The sequence below is a fragment of the Bos indicus genome, chromosome 11, assembly GCF_029378745.1.
Source record: "Bos indicus isolate NIAB-ARS_2022 breed Sahiwal x Tharparkar chromosome 11, NIAB-ARS_B.indTharparkar_mat_pri_1.0, whole genome shotgun sequence".
NCBI lineage: Eukaryota > Metazoa > Chordata > Mammalia > Artiodactyla > Bovidae > Bos > Bos indicus.
Window position 1 is genome coordinate 60,275,727 of NC_091770.1, and position 17,636 is coordinate 60,293,362.

General features: G+C 38.9%; 1 protein-coding gene across 2 annotated transcripts in view; it reads left to right on the top strand.

Moving 5' to 3' along the window:
• Nucleotides 1-254: 254 nt before the first annotated feature.
• Nucleotides 255-17,636, top strand: part of COMMD1 (copper metabolism domain containing 1) — a 170,786-nt gene continuing 153,404 nt past the window's right edge. Inside the window, exons 1-2 of one of the 2 annotated variants that reach the window (XM_019970369.2) lie at nt 340-476; nt 11,188-11,264. Coding sequence is in view for 1 of the 2 variants with exons in the window: in XM_019970366.2 (XP_019825925.1) it covers nt 300-476 (177 nt within the window). In the remaining variant the exon portion in view is untranslated. Of the gene's footprint in view, nt 477-11,187; nt 11,265-17,636 lie in introns of both variants that reach the window. The other variant, XM_019970366.2, reaches the window with a different exon arrangement.

The following is a 17,636-nucleotide window of genomic DNA, read 5'->3' on the forward strand; positions in this document are numbered from 1 at the left end:
CCTCAAGTTTTCCCAGCATTAGGGTCTTTTTTTTTTTTAAAGAATGTAGAATATTTTATTAACAATTTTTATATTGATTACATTTTGAAATGGTAATACCTTGGGTATATTTTGTTAAGTAAAAAGGGTCTTTTACAATGAGTCAGCTCTTCGCATCAGGTGCAGAGCGGGGAGCTGCCAACAGCGACCTCTGCTGGCACTGCACCGCCACTTTCCTCTCGCGCGTTCGTCCAGCAGTTTAGGCCCGTCTCGGCTGCCGTAGCGCGGTCGCGCTCAGCTGTCGGTGGTCTCTGCTAACCATGGCGGCCGAACTTGAGGGTTCCAAGTGCCTGAGTGGGCTGTTGAGCGGCCTGGCTCAGGATACTTTCTACGGGCACCCGGGCATCACCGAGGAACTGCTGCGAAGCCAGCTGTATCCGGAGGTGTCACTTGAGGAGTTCCGCCCCTTTCTGGCGAAGATGAAGGGGATTCTTAAGGTACCGCTTCTCTCCGCAGCCTTCGGTGCGGAGCCGAGTCTCTTCCCCGCCGTCCTCCGACTGGTCCCCTCCGAAGCCGAAAGGCTTCCCTCCTCAGACCTCCACTCGAGGGGCTCCATGTTATGCTTCATCAGGTCCCCGGCGCTCGCTCTGTCGCCTCTTCTCACTTTCTGAGGGCTCCCGGCAGCAGTGCTGACGGATACCCACCGAAGACTCGGGTTTTGTCTCCAGGCACTTCTCTGTTGTGTAGGTCACGATTTCGAGTTGCCTCTGCAGATCTCTGCGCTCCATACTTTTTAATATTAAGAGCGATCAAGCCAGCAGTTTTCCTGGGCCGTTGAAGTGTTCAAGAGTGTTAGTGGTCAGGTGTTTGCCGGGATAAGGGGTGGATTAGCCCGAGGGAACCCCTGTCAAGCAGTATACTGTACGGTTAAGAAAGCACGTTCATCAGCTTGAAGTCAAAGCGTAGCTCAGCCTTTCCCAGTAAAAATGCAATGCGAGCCAAACGTAACAACTTTAAAATTTCTAGTAGCCGCACTAAAAAAAAGTAAAAAGAAAAACGTGAAACTTATTTTAATATTTAACCCAATATATCCAAAGTATTTTTTCCCATGTAATCAATATACAAAATATTAATGAAATGTTTTATATTAGTTTTTTCATTAAGTCTTTGAAATCTGGTCTATATTTTGCATTTAAAGCACATGTCAAATTGGACTAGTCACTACTGCAAGTGCTCAACAGTCCTACGTGGCTAATGGCTACCTTATTGGACCATACTGGATTAGACTAGGAACTAGCAATAGGACGGAATCTAGTAATGAAGTATACTCAAGAGATAATGTGTAGAAATATATTTTTTGGGGGGCTTTCTATGTGTTAGGAATTCTTTTAGACATTTTCTGTTTTGTTTAATTTGTTTCTTGCAAAAACCTTATGTGGTAGGTACACCCCCATTTTAAAGATTGGGAAACAGGCTCTGGGAGTCTAAGCATTTAGCCTCATGGTTACACTGTTTAAAATCAGTGTTGAAATTTTATCTGTTATCCTTTTGCACTTGCTGTGTTTCAGAACTGCTTATACCTTAAAGGGCAGTTGTGTTTCTTTTTTTAAAAACTGCTTTTGCTTATAGGATTTGAATCTGGAAAAAGAAAACCAAAGCAATTATTGAAAAGAAAGTAAATGGATTGTCTTATTGAAATGTAAGGAGTAATATATGTGATTCTGGACATTTTAAGTAATTTTAGTTATGATGAGTCACTAGTGAAAGTCTTCTGTTTCTATCAAATGTTACTCTTAAAGTGATAAGAAAAGATTTCTTAGAGAATTTGACATCTTACCTGAATTTCTGGTGTTTTGCTAGGCCCATAAGGGAATGAGGATAAGGGACTGAAGGCCGAAAAGTAAGAACAGCACAATGTTTTAGAATCTCTAAATATTGGGGGATATTTTGAATCTTTTGTTATGACAAAAATTGAAGTATACTGAGAAAGAATATTATGGAAACTGTCCTTTATTTTCTTTAAAATACATTGCCGTGTAATATCTAGATCTTGCTCTCACTGTTCTCAGTCCGCTGCCTGAGGCTGGATTGAGTAGCAGGACTCTTGGTATTGGGAGTAGAACTGAAGATTTGCCTGTGCTTCACAGCTCTGCACAGATAATTGGTTTGAGGTAGGAAGGGAAAAAGCCTTTGATTGGTTGACTTAGGGCTGAAACTATGGGCTCAGGGTAACATCAAGTTCCAGTCTTCATTTACCTTGTAAGCACCACTGAGGGATAAACATCTCTAATTCTTATGAAAATGTAAAAAGTAAATATGAATTTAAACAAAAAGGTTTCGAGCAGAGATAGAATGTCTATCTGCAATAGAAGAGAACATACACAAATAAACATTATACAAGGATACATAGTATTTGGAAATAGAGGTCTGAGTGGTCTACTATGGACAGAAAAGAGATATTAGCTGTTTCTGGCAAATTTCTTGGAGATGCCATTTTTGTTGCTCTTGAAGAAAGTATAGAGTATTTTAGATTAAAATGAAGGGCAGCCATATAGGGCATGTAGGCTGAGAAAATAGCAGAGGTGGAGCAGGAAAATGTAGAGCAGATTCAAGAAATGGTGAACAGTCTGATTTGACCAATGCATGGCCATACCCAGTTTGGAGTACTGGTTGAGGAGGCAAGAAAAAAGTGAAACTACTTTTTATTCCTTTATTCCTACTAACTTTTTCCTGCTTTTTAGCAGCTTATACTTTTTTCCCCTTCAATTAAAAAAATTTTGGTAAAATACACAAAACATAAAATTTATCATCTTAACCATTTCAAAGTATACAGTTCATTGGTATTAAATACATTGATAATTTGTACATCCATCACAACCATCTGTATCTATAACTCTTCACCTTGTAGAACTGAAACCCTTACCCATTAAACAGTAACTCCATATAAATCACATCTCACTCCCTGACCAGCGCCCTCCATTTTACTTTGTGTCTTTATGATTTTGATTACTCTAAGTGTCACATATAAGTGGAGTCATACAGTATTTGACTTTTTTTGTGACTGGATTATTTCATTCCAGCATGCTCTCTTTCAAGTTCATCCATTTTATGGTGTGTGTCAGAAATTCCTTCCTTTCAAAGACTAAATAATAGTCCATTGTATGTATCAGGATGCACCACATTTTGCTTATCCATTCATCTGTCAGTGAACACTTAGGTTGCTTCCTTGCTTTAGCTGTTGTTAATAGTGATGCTATGAATATGGGTGTGCTAATACCTCTTTGAGACCCTGCTTTCATTTCTTCTGGGTATATACCCAGAAGTGGAATTGCTGGATCATATGGTAATTCTATTTTTAATTTTTGAGAAACTGCCATCCTGTTTTCAACAGCAGCTGTGTCATTTTACATTCCTACCAACAGTGTACAAGAATTCCAATTTCTTCACATCCTTATCAGCACTTGTTATTTTCTGTGTGTGTCTGTATGTATATTTTGACGGTAGCCATACTAATGACTATGAAGTGGGCAGGGTATACGTTTTTACATAATGATGACTGCAGAAGTCAGAACAGTTTTTTCTTCTGTCTATGGAGTCTCAACAATCTTGAATTCAACATTCAAGGCTAGAATGAAACATGCAGGCTAGAAGAAAAGCAGTGAGGAAAAATACTAAAGAAAAAAAATGTAGGAATCTAAACAGAGGGGAAAAAAGCTAAGGATAAAAATGAAGTAGTGTCATACCTTTCAGTGATCTATAGAGCATCAAGTTCTATAAAGAGAGTGAAAATGAAGAGGGACAACAGAGGTAGGAGGAAAGGAAGGAAGGGATGTGTAACTCCCAGCAGGGAATAGGCAGTGGGTATATGTTAATAGTCTCCTTGTTGCCAGCTGCCTGCCTTCATTTATTCATAGGCTGTGTTTCAAGTTCAGCTGCTTCCTGAGCTGTAGCCTTTCCCTCTAACCTTCACATTCTGTGCCCAGGTGTAGTGTACTGATTGCTCACATTTGTACTGGTCCCTGTTTTCCACTTGAACTGGAGCTTTTCTACCCTACTTGGCTGGGACATGAACCCTCTGTAGCTTTGTTTGTTGATAACAGAAGGGCAAACCCTTCATCAGTGTGTGGATACATGAAGCTGACTATCCACTTGCTTTAGTTTTATTTTTTGGTATCTCCTGAGAAGCAGTGAAATCAGTGATTTGAGTTTGGTGTATTTAGTTAGGGAAATGACATCCTATATAAATAGGATGCCATTTTTATCTAATTTTTTTTGCTCATATTTGTAATTTCAACTTCTCATAGATATGTGTTTGCTTAATCTCGGTTTCTTGCTTCTGCTGTTAACCTCGCAGGGATGCTCCTCAATTCTAGTTTACTAGAATTCTGAAGAAAGATCTTAACTACGAAGCTGGATCACAGTTTGTACGCTTATGTTCTGTATTCACTACTGCCCTCTGTTGGTGATGATATTATATTTCCTCACCGAAACTTCATATTAAACAAAAATTTTTAATGAAAATTCTATTGAGTTTTGTTTCGTCTGTTGTTGATATAGGGCTTCCCCAGTGGTTTAGCGGTAAAGAATCTGCCTGTGGTGCAGGAGGTGCAGTTGACACAGGTTCAGTCTCTGGGTCAGGAAGATCCCCTGGAGGAGGACATGGCAGCCGATTCTAGTATTCTTGCCAGGAAAATCCTATGGTCAGAAGAGCTTCTCAGGCTACAGTTGTGGGGTTGCAAAGAGTTGGATGCAGCTGAGCGTGCGTGCACACATGCATGCACACACACACACACACACACACACACATTGTTGATATAATTCTTTGTTCACATTGTCAATCAAAAGTTAATTTTGCCATTTCTCTTTTTTGCTATCATTTTTTTTTAATTGAATTATAGTTGATTTACAATTATTAGTTTCAGGTGTATAGCATAGTGGTTGAATATTTTTATAGATTATACTCCATTTAAAGTTATTAGAAAATAATGGCTATATTTTCCTGGGCTGTACAATCTATCCTATTGCTTATTTTATTTATTGCTTATAAGATCCAGTCTCTATGGTGGCTCAGATGGTAAAAGCAACTGCCTGCAGTGTGGGAGACCTGGGTTTGATCCCTGGGTCAGGAAGATCCCCTGGAGAAGGAAATGGCACCCCACTCCAGTACTCTGGCCTGGAAAACTCCATGGATGGAGGAGCCTGGTGGGCTACAGTCCATGGGCTTGCCAAGAGTAGGACATGACTGAGTGACTTCACTTTCACTTTTCATCTTCTCTATAATTTGTATTAAAAATATGTTTAAATTCTGTTTAGAAATCTATAAATACATGCAGCAGTTTATGGTCTGGCTTTCCTGTTCCACTTTTTTCTCCTACAGTCTGCCTCCTACCTCCTACAGCACAGCTACCAGTGAACCTCGTTTTCTCCCCAACTTTATTGAGATATGTCAAATAAACCAGTGATCTTTTTAAAACATACATCATACCTACTAACTGCCCTGCTTTCAACCCTGTCATATTCATGAGCTTAAAATAAGATCCCGTCCTTTTTACCATAGCCTATAGTTTCCTGTGATCTCACCGTTACCAGTTTCTCTGATCTCATTGTCTTATTCCAGCCCCACTAACCTTGTCTTTAAACCTGTTAGGTGCTTTCTGAATCTGTTCAGGACCTTTGCAGGTAGTTGTCCATATGCCTGCAGTGCTTTCCCCCAAGATGTTCATTTGGATCGTTTATTTACTTCATTCATTCTCTAGCTAAAAGTGATTTCCTAGGAGGTCTTCCCTGATCCATGCAAACAGCCTCACCCTCCCTCCCCGACTCTTTTTGCCCTGCTTTACTTATTTTCATACCTGTTACTAACTGAAATTATGTATACCCTATTGGAATGCAAACATTAAGAGGGCAGCACTTTATTATTACTTTTTCCCTTTTTTTTAATCACTAACACCTGAAACTGTTTTGGGCACATGGTATGCATATAATAAAAATCTGTAGAATATGTGAATGGATGGATACTACTTAAATGTGGAGATTGCCATTAAAAAAGTAATCACAGAGAGAAAACCTATATTATTTCTGTATGGGAAGAGCTGGAAGGAATCACACTGTGGAAGGTTATAATCAGGGGTCAGCAAACTATGACCCCTGGGACAAATCTGGCCTGCAGCCCATTTTTATAAATAAATTTTTACTGGAACATGGCCATGTACTCATTCATTTACATCTTGTCTGTAACAGCTTTCACCACTGTAATAATAGAGTTGAGTAGTTGTAACAGAGATCTTGTGGCCTTCAAAGCCTAAGATATATACTACCTGAATCTTTACAGAAGAAGTTTGGTGATTCCTTTCTTAGAATTTGTTCCTAAATTCATGTGTAATACTTGGAAACAATCTTGTATAAATTATACGTTGGTTGCTGCTGCTGATTTAGTTGCTAAATCATGTACGACTCTTTGCGACCCTGTGAACTGTAGCCTACCGGGCTCCTCTGTCCATGGATTTCCCAGGCAAGAATACTGGAGTGGGTTACCATTTCCTTCTCCAGAGGATCTTCCTGACTCAGGGATCAAACCTCTGTCTCCTGCTTGGCAGGTGAATTCTTATACCACTGAGTTGCCAGGAAAGCCCTATTTATTGGTTACTTGATAGAAATCTAAAATAGAAATATTTAAGAAATAGTTATCATTTGGTCTTATGAACTCTTGAGGAATTTCACTAATCTTTTCTTTAGGTCATGAAGCTTGTGGTAAATGAGAAATAAGCTTTAATAATTCTGTAGTACTGCATGTGTTCTTGGTAAGACATAATTTGAATTTGGATTTTTTTCATAGAGGATGTAAAATTTATGTTTATTAATATAAAATGTATAAAATTAATGTTGTAAGCTTAAGAGTCAAGTTATACCATCAATGTATGAAAACTGGTTTACATTTATATGAGAAAATAACATCAGTAACGTATTAAGATTTAAAGTAGTAAAAGATGAAGAAATATTTATATCTATAAAAACCTGCTTTTGTCTCCACTCCTGAAGCTATGAAAATTTGTAATTTTTTGAGAACTAGATTGACTGGAAAGGAAGACCTGTGGTAATATAGTTTTCGTGTGTCTTATAACAACAGAGATAGGTCTTCCGAAGGATGCTGCATTTAGTTAATTTTCAGTTTTGCAAACATTTAGCTACCTATATGCTTTCCCTTAATACTTTTTATTGTAAATATTATTTAACTTTACAGAAAATATAGAAATCAGATGTGTAAAAACACACAAGTATCATCTGTTGACATCAGTTCAGTTCAGTTGCTGAGTCGTGTCCGACTCTTTGCGACCCCATAGACTGCAGCACACCAGGCCTCGCTGTCCATCACCAACTCCCAGAGTTTACCCAAACTCATGTCCATTGGGTCGGTGATGCCATCGACCATCTCATCCTCTGTCGTCCCCTTCTCCTGCCCTCAATCTTTCCCAGCGTCAGAGTCTTTTCAAATGAGTCACCTCTTTGCATCAGGTGGCCAAAGTATTGGAGTTTCAGCTTCAGCATCAGTCCTTCCAATGAACACTCAGAACTGATCTCCTTTAGGATGGACTGATTGGATCTCCTTGCAGTCCAAGGGACTCTCAAGAGTCTTTTCCAATACCACAATTCAGAAGCATCTGTGCTCAGCTTTCTTTATAGTTCAGCTCTCACATTCATACATTACTACTGGAAAAACCAAAGCCTTCACTAGACGGACCTTTGTTGGCAAAGTAATGTCTCTGCTTTTTAATATGCTGTCTAGGTTGGTCATAACTTTCCTTCCAAGGAGTAAGCATCTTTTAATTTTATGGCTGCAGTCACCATCTGCAGTGGTTTTGGAGCCCCCAAAAATAAAGTCTGACACTGTTTCCACTGTTTCCCCATCTATTTCCCATAAAGTGATAGGACCGGATGCCATGAATTTAGTTTTCTGAATGTTAAGCTTTAAGCCAACTTTTTCACTCTCCTCTTTCATGTTCATCAAGAGGCTTTTTAGTTCTTCTTCACTTTGTGCCATAAGGGTGGTGTCATCTGCATATCTGAGGTTATTGATATTTTCTTCCGGCTGTCTTGATTTCAGCTTGTGCTTCATCCAGCTCAACATTTCACATAATGTACTCTGCATATAAGTTAAATAAGCAGGGTGACAATATACAGCCTTGACGTACTCCTTTTCCTATTTGGAACCAGTCTGTTGTTCCACATCCAGTTCTAACTGTTGTTTCCTGACCTGCATACAGATTTCTCATGAGGTAGGACAGGTGGTCTGGTATTCCCATCTCTTTCAGAATTTTCCAGTTTGTTGTGGTCCACACAGTCAGAGGCTTTGGCATAGTCAATAAAGCAGAAGTGACGGCGGAGCCTGGTGGGCTGCTGTCTATGGGGTCGCACAGAGTCGAACAGAACTGAAGTGACTTAGCAACAGCAGCAGCAGCGGCAGATATTTTTCTGGAACTCTCTTGCTTTTTCGATAATCCAGCAGATGTTGGCAATTTGATTTCTGGTTCCTCTGCCTTTTCTAAAACCAGCTTGAACATCTGGAAGTTCATGGTTCATGTATTGCTGAAGCCTGGCTTGAAGAATTTTGAGCATTACTTTACTAGTGTGTGAGATGAGTGCAATTGTGCAGTAGTTTGAGCATTCTTTCTTATTGCTGTCCTTAGGGATTGGAATGAAAACTGGGCTTTTCCAGTCCTGTGGCCACTGCTGAGTTTTCCAAATTTGCTGGCATATTGAGTGCAGCACTTTCACAGCATCATCTCTTAGGATTTGAAATAGCTCAACTGGAATTCCATCACCTCCACTAGCTTTGTTCGTAGGATTATGAAATAATTATAGTAAACCAAGGGAAATTTAGCAATGCTTGTTTGTAAGCTCTTTTTTTAGCATTCCTTTGTTTTTGGAGACAAAGAATGGATGTTTCATTCCTCTAGGTATAGTGAGGGCACCTCTCACATGAGGATTTTATGACCTGTTTTAGAGGAGAAGGATTGGTGGGGAGGGCAGGGCGACCTTCCTGCTCTTTATTTCTTAGATTCCTTAACTTTATGATAGTTAATATGCCAGGGTGCCATAATTTGGGGTAGCATGTCCCCATCACCACCAGCCTCTCTCTCTCTTTTTTTTTAAAATACAAGGCGGTGAGCATACAGTACATAATTTCTGCATTTGACTTTTAAAAAATTTCTTTTTTTTTTTAATACTTTTCTCGAGTATTAGGAATTTAGTGCATTTGTACTCAGCAGTGGAGAGAGTTTTTTTGCAGAAGCTTTTGAAGAACATTATATAGCTGTCTTGTTTTGGGGTATGATGTAAATTGAAGAGGTTAAATTTCTATAAAGGGATACCCTGTTTAATCTTTTTAATACTCCAGTAGTTTGATGTTTTGCATACTGTGGTGTGTGTGTTTACTTTTATTATTGGTATATGTTGCTGTTATTATTTATTTTAAAAAATTTAATCCTAGTCCTCTGTCATTTTAGCTAACTTGTGTTTGTATGGCAGCTTCCTTTATTTATTTTTTATTTTTTTGGCCATGCCATGCAACTTATGGGATCCTAATTCCCTCACCAGGGATTGAACCTGGACCCTTTCAGCAGTGAAAGCACAGAGTCCCAACCACTGGACTGCCAGGGAATTCCTTGGTATATATTATTTATTTATTTTTTATTTTTTTGGCCATGCCATGCAACTTATGGGATCCTAATTCCCTCACCAGGGATTGAACCTGGACCCTTTCAGCAGTGAAAGCACAGAGTCCCAACCACTGGACTGCCAGGGAATTCCTTGGTATATATTATTTTAAAAGCACAATTTGATTCTAGTTTTGTTGAAAGTATTTATAGTAAAAGCAGAGGCTTAAAAGTGAATTTGATATCAAGTTTATAAAACAACTCAAGTTACTGCTCATTAGTGATTTTGTTGTTGTCAAATAATGGTTTTACCAGCTTCACTTTTGAAATTTATCTTGTGGCGTATATGCAGTACTGGATTCTTATGAAAAAGCCCATTGTGAAAATCCATCATGCTTTTGAATGTTGAGCTTTGTTGTCTCTGCAGTACAGTTTTTGGATTTATTATATAATGTAGAAAGATTTTACTATGTAAGATATTTTAAAATCTGTTACTGGCCTCTCTTTTCAAATAAAGAAAAGTACGTAAAGCAGTATCTTTTTGATACTTAACTCACTTTAAGAATGAACTTCACCCATATATGTTTTGAACAACAAATAATAGGTAATAAGTTAAATTAAGTATAAAAAATGGATGCAAAATATCTGATCTTAAAATGTTTAGATCAAGAGACATGAGTAGGAGAGACTGAATGCATTTGACTTATTCTGTCATATTTTCAGGATTCAGTTGTCTTCTGTCTTAACTATAAGCAGTGATTCTCTTTTTCTACTTTAGGTGGCGGTAGAATATTGGCTTGCTAATACACTGATAAAATAGGTTGGAAGCAACATAACATTTAAAATGTTCTTCTTAAATTGTTCTTAGTTTAGAAAACAAAGTTGCCTACTCAATAATAAGAATTTGTTATCCAAAAGAGGTCTAAATATTTGGTTAGATATTTTGAATTTAGAAATATCATTTTCTGGAAAATGTAAAGCTCTGTAAACAGATTCCTTTTGCTACAGTTCTCTAGGTTTTGTGTAAATAAATTTTGCTAATTTCATTGAGAATTTTTTAAAATTTAATTTTATTTTTATGTTTTTAATTGAGGTATAGTTGATGTACCGTATTATATAAGTTATAGGTGTACAAGATAGTAATTCACAATTTTTAAAGGTTATACTCCTTCTATAGTTACTATAAAATATTGGCTATATTCCCTGTGCTGTACAATATATCCTCGTAGCTAGTTTCTTTTATACATAATGGTTTGTACCTCTTAATCTCCTACCCCATCTTGCCCTTTCCTGACTTTGGAAATTCAGATGATAACTCATGAGATGTACTCCTGCCTCTCTGAAGGACTGGCAAACAACTGTTTGATGTTAGGTTTTTATGTCACTGGACATCATATGATAAAGCAGCAATTGCATATTGCCAAGTAGAGTTTGCAAAATATGTGAGTAGACTCAAGTGACCTGTAATGAGGTGTTCTGTAAGTTTTTTTCTTTCTTTCTTAGTTTAGAGTAAAATCCATATTAATTGAAGACCTATTTTTGGTTCTTTTCTCAGAGCAAGTTTCTAGGTCTCCTTTTCTCAAAGCAAGTTTCCAGGTCTGAAAACTTGACTTGGATTGAAGGAGTTCCTGGGTAAGAATATGTATTTTTTAATTTTTTAATTTTAATTTTGGTTATGCTGGATCTTCACTGCTGCATGCGGGCTTTTGCTAGTTAGAGTGAGTGGAGGCTGCTCTCTCGTTGGGGAGCGCAGGTTTTCACTGTGATGGCTTCTCTTGTTGGAGCACAGGCTCTAGGCATGCAGGTTTTAGTGGTTGCAGCACGCGGGCTCAGTCGTTGCGGTATGTCGGCTTTAGTTGCTCCTTGGCATGTGGGATCTTCCCTAACCAGGGATCAAACCTGTGTCCCCCTGTGGCTGATTCATGTTGAGGGTTGACAGAAAACAACAAAATTCTGTAAAGCAATTATCCTTCAATTAAAAAATAAATAAATTAATTAAAAAAAAAACCCAAACAAAAACCTGTGTCCCCTGCATTGTCAGGCAGATTCTTATCCACTCTACCACCAGGGAAGTCCAGTAGGAATATTTTTAAAGAGAATTTCTATCTTTGATTTACCTATCAAGTGCAGTCAGTCTTGTTTATTCATGGCTTCTGCATCAGAGGATACAGAGGGACAACTATACTGTGCCATTTCATTTAAGAGACTTGAGCATTGGTGACCTGTGGGCACCAAGGGATAGCTGTTTTTACCAAGTCTCTAATATGTTATATGGGCTTCCCTGGTGGCTCAGTGGTAAAGAATCTACCTGTTAATGCAAGAGACATGGTTTCAGTCCCTGGATCAGGAAGATCCCCTGGACAAGGAAATGGCAACCACTCCAGTATTCTTGCTTGGAAAATTCCACGGACAGAGGAGGCTACCATCCATGAGGTCACAAAAAGAGTCAGACATCACTTAGCAACTAAACTAAAAATATGCTGTGTACCCTGTTCTGTTTATAGAAGTGATTATCACAGCCCATGCCTTGAAGAATCCTGTATTACATGGTAAATGTCATAAGAAAGGCATAAATGATATGTTCTGCTAGAATGGATCCTTATTTATAATCTTTTACTGGGGTCTCCTGCATTGCAGGTGGATTCTTTACCAACTGATCTATGAGAACTACAGACATACAATAAGTCACGGGTTTTTTGGTCATAACGCACCTATGTTTTTTGGCTTTAACTTAGAATGTAGTTTTCATAAATTTCAACCTCCATTATGGTTCATCTTTAATGAAAAATTTGTTTCAACTAATTCAGTTTTTTTAAAAAAGCCATATTATAGAAATTTTGGTATGGGTTGTGTTATGTGTGCTGTATATATGATTAAATTAATATCTTTATATGCCAGTGTGAAATTATCTCTGAAAGATACTATTCTCTGTCATGACATCTGATCTCTTCCTCAGTTTTCTATAGACCTTTGTTTTCTGTCAAACCTCAGCATGAATCAGCCATAGGTATACATATATCCCCTCCTTGAACTCCCTCCCATTTCCTTCCCCATCCCACCCCTCTACGTTGATACAGAGCCCCTATTTAATTTCCTGAAACATACAGCAAATTGCTGTTAGCTATCGATTTTACTTGAACTGTGGTGTTGGAGAAGACTCTTGAGAGTCCCTTAGACTGCAAGGAGATCCAACCAGTGCATTCTGAAGGAGATCAGCCTGGGGATTTCTTTGGAAAGAATGATACTAAAGCTGAAACTCCAGTACTTTGGCCACTCATGCGAAGCGTTGACTCACTGGAAAAGACTCTGATGCTGGGAGGGATTGGGGGCAGGAGGAGAAGGGGACGACAGAGGATGAGATGGCTGGATGGCATCACTGACTCGATGGAAGTGAGTCTGAGTGAACTCCGGGAGTTGGTGATGGACAGGGAGGCCTGGCATGCCGCGATTCATGGGGCTGTAAAGAGTCAGACACAACTGAGCAACTGAACTGAACTGAACTGAACTGAATGTAAGTTTCCATGTTACTCTCTCCACAGTCTCCTCCCCTCTCCCCATGTCTGTAAGTCTGTTCTCTATGTCTGTTACTCTACTGCTGCCCTGCAAATAAATTCTTTGGTACCATCTTTCTAGATTCCATATATATGTGTTCACATATATGTGTTAGTGTATGATATTTACCGTTCTCTTTCTGACTTACTTCAACTCTGTATAATAGGCTCTAGGTTTATCCACTTTATTAGAACTGACTCAAATGTGTTCCTTTTTATGTCTGAGTAGTATTCCATTGTGTATATGTACCACAACTTCTTTATCTGTTCATCTGTCAGTGGACATCAGGTTGCTTCTGTGTGTCTGAAGTGAAGTGAAGTCGCTCAGTTGTGTCCGACTCTTTGTGACCCTGTGGACTGTAGCTTGCTGGGCTCCTCTGTCCATGGGATTCTCTAGGCAAGAATACTGGAGTGGGTTACCACTTCCTTCTCCAGGGCATCTTCCCGACCCAGGGATTGAACCCAGGTCTCCCGCGTTGGAGGCAGACGCTTTAACCTCTGAGCCACCAGGGAAGCCCCTTGTGTCTAGTGAACATTTATTGCACACCTACTGAGTTCCAGATTAAAGATTTAATCTAAAGATCAATGCAAAGAAATAGAGGAAAACAACAGAATGGGAAAGACTAGGGATCTCTTCAAGAAAATCAGAGATACCAAAGGAACATTTATTTCATGCAAAGATGGGCTCGATAAAGGACAGAAATGGTATGGACCTAACAGAAGCAGAAGATATTAAGAAGAGATGGCAAGAATACACAGAAGAACTGTACAAAAAAGATCTTCACAACCCAGATAATCACGATGGTGTGATCACTGACCTAGAGCCAGACATCCTGGAATGTGAAGTCAAGTGGGCCTTAGAAAGCATCACTATGAACAAAGCTAGTGGAGGTGATGGAATTCCAGTTGAGCTATTCCAAATCTTGAAAGATGATGCTGTGAAAGTGCTGCAGTTAATATGCCAGCAAATTTGGAAAACTCAGCAGTGGCCACAGGACTGGAAAAGGGCCGTTTTCATTCCAATCCCTAAGAAAGGCAATGCCAAAGAATGCTCAAACCACCACACAATTGCACTCATCTCACACGCTAGTAAAGTAATGCTCAAAATTCTCCAAGCCAGGCTTCAGCAATATGTGAACCGTGAACTTCCTGATGTTCAAGCTGGTTTTAGAAAAGGCAGAGGAACCAGAGATCAAATTGTCAACATCCACTGGATCATGGGAAAAAAAAGAGAGTTCCAGAAAAGCATCTATTTCTGCTTTATTGACTATGCCAAAGCCTTTGACTGTGTGGAGCACAATAAACTGTGGAAAATTCTGAAAGAGATGGGAATACCAGACCACCTGATCTACCTCTTGAGGAATTTGTATGCAGGTCAGGAAGCAACAGTTAGAGCTGGACATGGAACAACAGACTGGTTCCAAATAGGAAAAGGAGTTCGTCAAGGCTGTATATTGTCACCCTGTTTATTTAACTTCTATGCAGAGTACATCATGAGAAATGGTGGACTGGAAGAAACACAAGCTGGAATCAAGATTGCCGGGAGAAATATCAATAACCTCAGATATGCAGATGACACCACCCTTATGGCAGGAAGTGAAGGGGAATTAAAGAGCCTCTTGATGAGGTTGAAAAACAAGAGAGAAAAAGTTGACTTAAAACTCAACATTCAGAAAACTAAGATTATGGCCTCTGGTCCCATCACTTCATGGCAAATGGATGGGGAAACAATGGAAATAGTGAGAGACTTTGTTTTCTTGGGCTCCAAAATCACTGCAGATCATGACTGCAGCCATGAAATTAAAAGACACTTGGTCTTTGGAAGGAAAGCTATGACAAACCTAGACAGTGTATTAAAAAGCAGAGACATTACTTTGCCAACAAAGGTCCGTCTAGTCAAAGCTGTGGTTTCTCCAGTAGTCATGTGTAAATGTGAGAGTTGGACCGTAAAGAAGGCTGAGCGCTGAAGAACTGATGCTTTTAAACTATGCTGTTGGAGAAGACTCTTGAGAGTCCCTTGGACTGCAAGGAGATCCAACCAGTCTATCCTAAAGGGAATCAGTCCTGAATATCCATTGGAAGGACTGATGCTGAAGCTGAAACTCCAGTACTTTGGCCACCTGATGCCAACAACTGACTCTTTAGAAAAGACCCTGATGCTGGGAAAGATTGACGGCAGAAAGAAAAGGGGACAACAGAGTATTAGATGGTTGGATGGCATCATTGATTCAATGGAAATGAGATTGAGCAAGCTCCAGGAGTTGGTGAAGGACTCAGAAGCCTGGCGTGCTGCAGTCCATGGGGTTGCAAAGAGTCAGACACTTTGAGTGACTGAACAGCAACAACAGCAGCTATGTTCCAGGTCCTGTGCTTGGCACTGGAAAAATGAATGAACCAAACTGTCAATTGTCCTGCCTCCCAAACCTCACATTTGGTGAGGCTGGGATATCCTGGATACAGTAAGCAAGAATATGTGCATAAAAGGATGATGGCAGAAAATGTATTCATTTTTTATGTACTGCCTCCCTTTTGCCTCTAATAATGTTTTTTGATCCTTGAAAGTCAATGACAGACACTCCCTAGGATAATGAATCTTAAGTCATTAGTATCTTTGATTTTCTTCTGCTAGATTTTACTTAAAATCAAGGTGATAGATATTAACTTTATATACATTTGATGTTTAGAACAGAATCTCCTAGTATGTTATTTTTACCATCCAGATTTGGTTGGTATATAATCAGTTTTTTGGTATAGAGATATAAAATGACTTAATTTTTCTGTTAAGGATTCCACACCTGTACATGAGGTATATATTATACATGAGATATACTCTTGTTTAGATCTCTTTAATTATCTGTTCCTAAAGTCAGTGGACTTTGTATCTTTTCTGGCTTTTCAGTTAGTTTCCTAGAAAGAACACTTAAATTTTATTTTAAAAAACTTGTTGAGTATTGCATACATACAGAAAGGTACATAAATCACTTGTGCAGCTTAATGAATTTTCCCAAACTGAATATACCTATATAACCAGTGCCTTGATCAAGAAGCCAAATGCTGTCATCACTCCAGAGCCCATCTTATGCTTTCTCTAGGCACCCACCTCCAAGGGAGCCACTCTCCTAACTACTAATGACACAGTTTAGTTTTTTGTTTTTTTTTTAATTTTTAAAATTTATTAAAAATTTTTTTAAAGTATAAATTTATTTAATTAGAGGCTAATTACTTTACAATATTTTATTGGTTTAGCCATACATCAGCATGAATTCACCACGGGTGTACATGTGTTCCTCATCCTGAACCTCCCTCCCACCTCCTTCCCCATACCATCCCTCTGGGTCATCCCAGTGCACCAGCCCTGAGCATCCTGTATCATGCATCAAACCTGGACTGGCTATTAGTTTCACATATGATATTATACATGTTTCAATGCCATTCTCCCAAATCATCCCAGCCTCTCCCTCTCCCACAGAGTCCAAAAGACTGTTCTATACATCTGTGTCTCTTTTGCTGTCTCATATACAGGGTTATCATTACCATCTTTCTAAATTCCATATATATGCGTTAGTATACTGTATTGGTGTTTTTCTTTCTGGCTTACTTCACTCTGTATAATAGGCTCCAGTTTCATCCACCTCATTAGAGCTGATTCAAATGTATTCTTTTTAATGGCTGAGTAATACTCCATTGTGTATATGTACCACAGCTTTCTTATCCATTCATCTCCTTATGGACATCTAGGTTGCTTCCATGTCCTGGCTATTATAAACAGTGTTGTGATGAACATTGGGGTACACGTGTCTCTTTCAATTCTAGTTTCCTTGGTGTGTATGCCCAGCAGTGGGATTGCTGGGTCGTATGGCAGTTCTATTTCCAGTTTATTAAGGAATCTCCACACTGTTCTCCGTAGTGGCTGTACTAGTTTGCATTCTCACCAACAGTGTAAGAGGGTTCCCTTTTCTCCATACCCTCTCCAGCATTTATTGCTTGTAGACTTTTAGATAGCAGCCATTCTGAATGGCATGAAATGCTACCTCTTTGTGGTTTTGATTTGCATTTCTCTGATAATGAGTGATGTTGAGCATCTTTTCATGTGTTTGTTAGCCATCTGTACTAATGACATAGTTTAGTTTTGCTTTTTGCGAATCTTATAGTACGTATTCTTGTGTCTGGCTTCTTTCACTCAACATGTTTATGAGATTCAGCATTATTGCATACAGTTGTAGATCATTCATTCTTATTGCTGTAGAGCAGCGGTCAGTAAACTACACCACACAGGCTAAATCTGGCCCCCTGCCTCTTTTTGTGCAGCCAGTGGGCTGAGAATAGTTTCTATGTTTTCTAATGGTTAAAAAAATTTTTGTGACACGTGAAAATTATATGAAATTCAGATTTCAGGGTCCATAATAAAGTGTATGGTTGCTTTTGCTCTACAAGGGCAGAGTTAAGTAGTTGC